The sequence below is a fragment of the Bos grunniens genome, chromosome 11, assembly GCF_055505025.1.
Source record: "Bos grunniens cultivar Pamir isolate PY7600 chromosome 11, Bosgru_T2T1.0, whole genome shotgun sequence".
NCBI classification, from domain to species: Eukaryota; Metazoa; Chordata; class Mammalia; order Artiodactyla; family Bovidae; genus Bos; species Bos grunniens.
In genome coordinates this window covers 14,516,295-14,525,548 of record NC_141175.1, presented here as the reverse complement: position 1 = coordinate 14,525,548, position 9,254 = coordinate 14,516,295, and the positions used below count along the sequence as shown (strand labels likewise).

Below are 9,254 nucleotides of genomic sequence, written 5' to 3'. Positions count from 1 at the left end.
TGACTCGGGTCTATTAATAGCTATATACAAGAAGGTTTATTATTTCACATGCTTCAATTCCGTATCCCAAATCATGAGAACCCAGCAGGTCGTTGTTCCCTCTATTTGGTCATCATTAGCCACTCTGCAGGGAAAGCATGTTACCCTTATCGTTCTTGATGTGGTCCTTCCTTCCCAAATCCATGGGCTTGATAAGAACCTTATATTGCAAGCTGGAGGGACAGAAGAAGAGTTTTACTTAAAAAAATATTGAGGTGAACCTCTTTGATTCTAGTTCCTTCATTCCTATTCTGGAAAATTCCTATTTCCTTCTTGGGAACATAACAATAAAACAGATGTTTCTTTTGAGTTGTTCATTTTGTAGTTTGGGAGACAGATCATCAGCAGAGTAGGTAATATTATATCATGTAGGGATACATTTTTAAACAAAATACAAGAAGATGGAGGTGACTGGGGATTAGAGGGCATTTTAGATATTGAAGTCACAGAACACTCATTCCTTATCAAAGCAAATTCAGTTGGTATACTAGGTCTTGGGTGGAAATAACCATTTTTCAAAATAACCAACAGAGCTAATCTCAAAGGAATGTTGAATCCAGTACAATAGTGATTTTTCCTTTTGTCTGCACACAGAATGAGAGGCTCTCCCTCCTTAGCTCATGGGATATGAGCGTCAGTCTATGCAGATCTTCCCTCTTTGTAAACCCATTTTCCTTTTTTTAAACTCCTGTTGTAAATTACATTTGTATAGTATGGACATCCATTTTTGACTCTTCAATTTTTTCCTTAAAATTCCTCTTTCATATGTTTATCCAAAAATAACTGTGAGAAACATGTCTACATACATGTTTTTTTTTTTTTTTTGGTTGTATCTAGTGACCTAGCAATGGACATTAAAATAGCCTCTGTTTCTTACTACTGCAAAAGTTCTATAATGAGGGATTGTGCATCTACAAAGTACTCTAACAAAGTGCTTTAAATCAAGATTTCAGAGTCAGCGTATCCCCCTATATCTTGTGAATAGACATATCCCTTAGGGATTTTGATACATTTTTGAGATGTTTGGGTATTTATACATTCTTAGCTACAGTAAAAATCTCAACATATATACTTTCATATCATATATGACATGAAACACACATATCATCAAAGTGTCTAAAATAATTTCTTTAGAGGCACCATATCCTTTCAGACATTTTGAATGCACATTGGTATAAAAGTACATTGATATATTATCATATTAATTAATAGAAAAAATAAGTAAGTGCTTACATTTTAGTTTTAAGTTACCCCAAGTTACTTCAGTTACTTCATGTGTGATATTGAGCAAAAGCATCCACATTCTCATGAGGGGTTAGTGAGATAGCACATTTCAAACACCTCAAGACAAGCATATTATGAACACTCAGGAGAAGCTGCTGATACTCATCAATCCCCATGTCACCCTCCCTCATCTTCTATTTCTAGAAGGTCTCAAAATCAACTCATTCACCTGTGTAAAATATCACATCCTGCACTGCCAAATTTTCAGGCTAATTTTATGATTTTGTAAGATTTTACGGAAGAAAGGAAAAGACCCTGATGCTTGGACAGATTGAGGGCAGGATGAGAAGCGGGTGACAGAGGATGAGATGGTTGGATGGCTTCACTGACTCAATGGACATGAGTTTGAGCAAACTCAGGGAGACAGTGATGGACAGGAAAGCCTGGTGTGCTATAGTCCATGGGATTGCAAAGAATGAGACATGACTTAGTGACTGAACAACAGCAATGGAAGAAATATTTGTTTTGTTTCAGTGCATTGAGCTTTGAGTGGATCAGTAATTAAAGTTAATTAGAATAAACCAATATTTGTTGAAAATGTATTACATGTCAAGCTTATTACAGTCACCTCACTAAATTCCATAATAAGAAATTGGAAAGCACGTGTTATTAAATGGGAGAATGAGGCTTATAGAGGTGAAGCAATTTGCTCAAAGTCTCTAAGGAATCACAATCAGGATTTGGACGCATTCAGATTTCTGACTCACTTTAAGCTCATGCTTTCAAGCATTACACTACCCCTCCCCTAGGTTTGGTATATTTATCATCTGTCACAGTCACCAACAATCAATCATGCACTATTTTCCTCATTTTGGCAATTTCCTAACATGAAATACCTCTCTATTGCCCTTTATCGACAAGCTTTCTTCTCCCATGTTCTGAATCTATCCTTGTAGTTGCAAGAGAGGTGATCTGGTTATCTTTGTTGCTGAGATGGTAGAATTTGAGTATTTGAATATTCATGATTAATTGACCAAAATCATGGGCTTTTATAACTGGGGTGTGTCTGGAGTGTGGAGTTGTGGCCATGCAGTGACAGTACCCTGAAGACAAAAAATGGGGTTTGATTTGTCCTGCATCTCCTGCTCACAAGTTGGTTCTTGACATTTTAAGGATAACAAGGGAGACACCATGTCTGCAAAGCAGTTTATCACACACAAATCAAGATTGAAAGGTGAGTCATTTGTGAAAGGGCTGCCTGGGGGAATGTGGAATACAAAAATTAGTGGCAATTTGGTGAATTATTTAAATTGGATGCTCCAGGTCATAGATGTGAAGAACACCCAGGCTAGAAAAAAGGAGGAAGGTTTTGGATCTGAGAACCGGGGAGAATAGTTCTAAAAGCAGTGTAAGTGGATCAGAATAGGAATACAACAGTTTTTTTTTCCCTCTTCTTTTCTGCTGAAGCACTTTGCTTTCACCAAAACTTATGTTATAGGTAGCCTAGAAGTCCAACTGGATGAACTTAAAACCAAATGCCACATGGAAGTTCTACTTGGACTTTATGACTTCTCAATCCATAAAATATTTGAAAGTATCCAAAGAGAAAAGAGTAAGATATTAAGCTGGGATAGAGTAGCCCAGTGGGTGGCCAGTTTCCTGAAGCTCACCTGCATGTCCAAATGCTTTTCTTTCATTCCCAACCTCTCCAGAAGCTGATCTGCACCATGTCTGTTCATCAGGTCATAGTTTGCTTCTCAGCCAAAGCTCAGCTTCCTCGTGTGTCTCCCATGGAATGGGAGACGCTCTGACTTAAGTAAGAGGACTCTCCTGATTGTGGAAGACTAGCCAGCTTCTCGTGAGTTTGGAGTATTCTCTGCTAGCCCCTGGGGTGCTTGTTAGGTTGAGGAAGTTGTGGTGTGATGACTTCTCAGGAAATTTCATCCTGGGATCTCTGTAGGCAGAGAAAGCACAAAGGGAATCAGAGCTAGCCCAGCTGACTTCAAGGGGACAGGGGACCCCTGAGGCTTCCTGTTTAGCTGTGGGACTAATCTCAGAGCTAATGAACCTCAGTGCACTGTCTCAAGGTCAGGCTTCAACTGTATTTTATCAAGGATAGGAAAATATTCATGTGGGTGAATATTTTCATTTTATTGAAAATAGGTGTGGACCAAGGTGTATTCTAGAACCAGACAGATCATACATAAATGAATATGCAGAGTTTTCCAATTTTAAGGGGATCAATTGGTGAAGATCAATGGTGTGTATGTACTTTCCAGTATCTGGGGAAGCATGTGGATTAGATTTTTTTTTAAGTGAGGGATTAGGCTACTGTGAATTTACATATGTTTAAAATCACAGGGTCAGGCAAATGTTGTCATATTTAGCAAAGGGGCTTTGAAAAACATGTATGTATTTAAGAGTTTAGGCTCAAATCAGTGATTTGAAGTTGTATTGAGGGAGAGGATATACTTATTAGAATGCTGGCCTACTCATTTAGGGGTTGCTTTTAACAAGAGACTTTGCCTCTATGAGCCTCAGTTTCTTCATCTGAAAAAGCAGGATAGCAGTTCTTTCTGGCACTAAAACCAGAAACAACATTTTCTTTTGAGCTTTATATAGATAATATTGTATATTTTGTTAAAAATCATCCACAAATATAGGAAAAACAACACATTCTGCTACTGCCCTCAGGGTAAACTACTGTCTCACACAAAACATCTGCGTCTTCTTCCTTACCTTTGAGTTGAGTGTAGAAAGTTTAATCTACTTACCAAGAGTAAATACTACTGAGGCAGAAACCCCTGGGTTTGAGTCATGCCTCCTGCACTTACTCTTCATGTGGCCTTCATCTTTCTTTTGTTTCCATTCATTCACCCAACAAATATTTAATTATTATTTTCCAGCTTTATTGAGATGATTTACATATAGCATTGTGTAAGTTAAAGGTATACAACACAGTTGTTTGAGACGTATTTATTAAGCACAATAATTACCACAATAATGTTAGTTAACACATCCATAACCTCACATAGCTACAACTTATTTGTTTTGGTGAGAACATTTTTTCTTGCACAACCTGGTAAATTTTCTTATTTTCCTTTAAAAAAAATTTTTTATTAGAGTATATTTGATTTATGATATTTCATTAGTTAGATGTAAGCAGAATGAATCAGTTATGCATATACATATATCCACTCTGGTTTAGATTTTTTTCCCATATAGGCCACTACAGTGTGCTGAGTAGAGTTCTATGTACTATTGGTGGGAACTTTTAAATTTTTGTCCTTTTAGCAACTGTCTTTCTTTAAAAGAAATTTAAAAACTGAGGTACACTTGATGTGCAATGTGTTAAGTTCAAAGTGTACAACATAGTGATTCTCATTTTTAAAGATTGTACTCCATTTATAGTTATTATAAACTATTGGGTATATTATCTGTGCTGAACAATACATGCTTGTATAAATAGGTCATCGTTTTATATATGGTGATTTGTACCTCTTAAACCTCTATCCCTATTTGCTCTGCCTCACTGTTAACCTAGAGTTTGTTCTCTATGTCGGCATTTTTTTTTTTTTTTTTTGCTACTTTCAATTGTTTCTTTTATTTCTACATTCTACATATAAGTGATATCATACAGTATTTGTCTTTCTCTGTTTTTTCTTAGGGGAAAATTGCTTTATTTAGTTTTCTTTTGTTTATTCAATGAAAGAGTCTTTCAATTCTATAGTGCTTGACAATTTTCAAAAGTTTCACATACATGATTTCATATAACCCCACAATTGCCCTTTTAAAAATTCCCTTCTCCTATATTCCCCTGCATGGATCACAGCTTTGTCTTTGCAAAGGGTTTTGTGTGACTCAAAAAAATTATTAAAGAGATGGAAATACCAGGCCACCTTACCTGTCTCCTGAGAAATTTGAAAGCAGGTCAAGAAGCAACAGTTAGAACCAGACATGGAACAGTAGACTGGTTTCAAACTGGGAAAGGAGTATGTCAAAACTGAATACTGTCACCCTGCTTATTTAACTTACATGCAGAGCCCATCATACGAAATGCCAGGCTGAATAAATCACAAGCTGGAATCAAGATTGGCAGGAGAAATGTCAACAACCTCAGCTATGCAGATAATACCACTCTAATGGCAGAAAGTGAAGAGGAACTAAGAGCCTCTTGATAAACGTGAAAGAGGAGAGTGAAAAAGCTGGCTTGAAACTCAACATTCAAAAAGCTAAGATCTTGGCATCTGGTCCCATCATTTCACGGCAAATAGTGGGGGGAAAAGTGGAAGCAGTGATGGACTTTATTTTCCTGGGCTCCAAAATCATTGAGGATGATAACTCCAGGCATGAACTTAAAAGATGCTTGCTCTTTGGAAGGAAAGTTACAGCAAACCTAGACAGCCTATTAAAAAACAGAGATGTAACTTTGTGGACACAGGTTGTATAGTCAAAGCTATGGTTTTTCCAGTAGGCAGGTGTGAATGTGAGAACTGGGCCATAAAGAAGGCTGAGTGCCGAAGAATTGATGCTTTCAAGTTGTGATGCTGGAGAAGACTTCAGAGTCCCTTGGATGGCAAGGAGATCAAAGCAGTCAATCCTAAAGGAAATCAACACTGAATATTCATTGAAAGGATTGCTGAAGCTGAAGCTCCAAAACTTTGGCCACCTGATGCAAAGAGCTGACTCATTGGAAAAAACCCTAATGCTGGGAAAGATTGAAGGGAAAAGGAGAAGGGAGTGATAGAAGATGAGATGGTTAGATAGCCTCATCGACTCAAGGGACATGAATTTGAACAAACTCCAGGAAATAGTGGAGGCCAGAGGAGCCTGGTGTGCTGCAGTCCATGGGGTCGCCAAGAGTTGGACATGACTCAGTGACTGAACAACAACAAAAGGGAGGCAATCACATTATAATGACCTCTTGATTCTCACTGAAAACACTTGATGCAGTAGAACAATTAGATATGTCCTTAATGTTCCAGAAGTTTCCATACTTAGAATGCTGTATCCTATCAAATTATGATTCAAGTGAAAGAGCCAAACAATGATATTTTTCATATTTGCAAGCACCTAAAAAGTTTCTCTTCAGCTGGTATTTTACAAACAGTCTTTCACCATTGCATTGGTCATTTGATTTATTAATAGATTTCAATTCCATGAGCTATCAATATTTATTTATACAAATTCAGATGAATGTGTATCAAGAAGTGCAATTTCTCTCCCTCTGTGTCCCTCCCTAGCCTTACACTTCCATTCTTATTCCAGTGACTATATAGATATATAACATATTATTTTGAAAACTAAAATGAATTCATACTTTCATACTCAGGTCTACTTAAGATTTCTATTTAATGATATTTCAAGAAAATAACAGAGATCTGCTTGATATTTTCTGCCTGCTGCATATTGTTATATTCGATAATTAATCACAATTAGTTTCTCCAGTCCTTATTGGTAGGATTTTAGGTTTTTCCCAAATTTTTATCTGTTATAAAATTGATTGACTAAAATAAATTGTCTGGAATCAATATACACTTATGATATTAATAATATACCTTCAAGTCAGACTCAAGAATTGGTGTTTCTAGAATACAGTTTAAATCGTATATTTTAAACATGTAGGTTTAAGGATAGACAGAAGTAAGAAATGTTTCAATATACATACTACGCAATGGATAATTTTATGTTATCATTCATGATTCTCATTCTTTCTGGCCATTAGCATTTGGGAGTTGTGTGCTAAAAAATATGAAACTGAAAAGGTATAAAACCATAGAAATATAGTAAATCAGGAGAAAGATAAGAGAGTAGTAGAAGTGAAAACTTAATAAGCCAAGAAAAAGTTTTGGAGAGAAAATTAAGGTGTTATTAAAGAGGGTGGGATGCTTTGGGAGAATGGCATTGAAACATGTATAATATCATATATGAAACGAGTCAGCAGTCCAGGTTTGATGCACGATACTGGATGCTTGGGGCTGGTGCACTGGGATGACCCAGAGGGATGGTACAAGGAGGGAGGAGGGAGGGGGGTTCAGGAAGGGGAACACGTGTATACCTGTGGCAGATTCATGTTGATATATGGCAAAACGAATACAGTAAAGTAAAGTTAAAAAATTAAAGAAAAGAAAAAAATAAAAAGTATACATGTAAGATTGCATTTATGGGGACCTGTAAATGTTTAGGAATGTGCCAACTTTAATGAGAAGTGTAATTTAATGTTTTTCAGATGTTGATATTTGAATAAAATCTCTATAAATGCAAAAAAAAAATCCTGATATTGAGATAATTAAGTAAAATATACTCCATCTTCTCCTTTTCCTTTTCTCCATTCATTATCTCCTCTTTCAAACATTTACAAAGACAATCAGCAACTATAAATTAAGTAATTAGTTTTAGCCATTTACTGAAATTGAAGAATTTTGGAGGATAATTATTGATAAAAGACAGAAATTAGTCCAGGAAATATCTGTGAGAAAAGGCTTATCTCAAAGCAATATTTCTAAGATGCAATGTGATGAATTTTCATAGAAAAGAGGAGAAATGGTGAGGGGGTGTATCATGATTTAAGCTGAGGCAGAGCCAATTGATGGGTCTTCATCAATGGATGTAATTGACCACAATTCCTATTCTCACATGGGTTAAAAATGCTAACCTCCAAGAGCTTGCTTGATCACCAAAAGCCAGTAGAAACCAGATTCAAATGGGGAAGATTCCCTTGTGTGTTCATCAAGGGGATGCTGTCTGAGGTTTCCTCCTGCCCACCAGCTTCCTCAGACTCTGTTTCAGGTCTTTGTTTCTTAGGCTGTAGATAAAAGGATTGAGCATGGAGGATAGAACTGTGTAGACAATTGTTGCCACGTGGTCCCTGACAGTGTAGGTGGACACAGGCTGTAAATAGACATAGAAGATGCTTCCATAAAAGAGTGTTACCACAGTGAGGTGCGAACCACACGTGGAGAAGGCTTTGTGTTTCCCAGAAGTTGAGGGAATTTTGAGAATTGCAATGAGGATCTGTATATAAGAGAAAGTAATGAATAGAAAGGGGGTCACCAAAAGAACAGGTCCTTCTGTCATTATCACAATTTCATTGATTAATGTCGGGGAGCAGGACAATTTCATCAGAGGGCTGATGTCACAGAGAAAATGATGGATAACATTAGAGTCACAGAAGGTGAGCTGATTCAGCAGAAGTACATGTAGGAGTGAGTGGAAGTGAGGCAATGAGCAGGAGAAGGCCACCAGCAGGACACAGCGGCGGTGGCTCATGATGGTGACATAGTGGAAGGGGTCACAGATGGCCACATAGCGGTCAAAGGCCATGACTGCCAGAAGGCAGCTGTCAGTGTTTCCCAGAGCATATATAAAATACATCTGGGACAGACACCCAGCATAGGAGATGGTCTTATGTGACAGGAAGTTCACCAGCATCCTGGGGACAATGGTTGTGGTGAAGCAAATGTCAGTGAAAGACAGGACACTCAAGAAGAAATACATGGGGGTGTGCAGTTGGGGGTCAGAGCAGATGGCCAGGACGATGAGCAGGTTCCCTGTTATGGTGACCAGGTATATGATGAGGAAGAGGATGAAGAGTGGCTTCTGGTCCTGAGGTCGGGAGGAGAGTCCCAGGAGGATGAACTCAGAGACACTGCTGGTTTGGTTGAGTCTTTCCATTGGCTTGGGTCTGGTTAAATACAAGACATTCTGTTATTTCACATCTTACCATTCCATAGCCCAAATCATGATAAGTCTTTGTTTCCTCTATTTGGTCATCATTACCAGCTATTCAGGCCATGTCACTCTCATGGTTCTTGATGTGGACCTCCCTTCCCAAACCCATGGGCATCATAAGTGCTTTATGTTAAAAGTTGGAGGGAGAGAATAAGAGCTTTCCTTTAGAAGTCATCAGAGGTGGACTTCTCTGATTCAAGTTCCTTAGATCCCAATCTGGGGAAAGCACTGTTTCCCTACTGGGAACATAGCAATTCAAC

General features: G+C 37.7%; 1 protein-coding gene across 1 annotated transcript; it reads right to left on the bottom strand.

The window, feature by feature from the left end:
* Nucleotides 1-7,992: 7,992 nt before the first annotated feature.
* On the bottom strand, nt 7,993-9,027 carry LOC147362631 (olfactory receptor 1L8-like). The gene has a single exon (XM_086323373.1). The coding sequence runs from the start codon at nt 8,935-8,937 to the stop codon at nt 7,993-7,995; it is 945 nt and encodes a 314-aa protein (XP_086179499.1). The 5' UTR covers nt 8,938-9,027.
* Nucleotides 9,028-9,254: the final 227 nt, after the last annotated feature.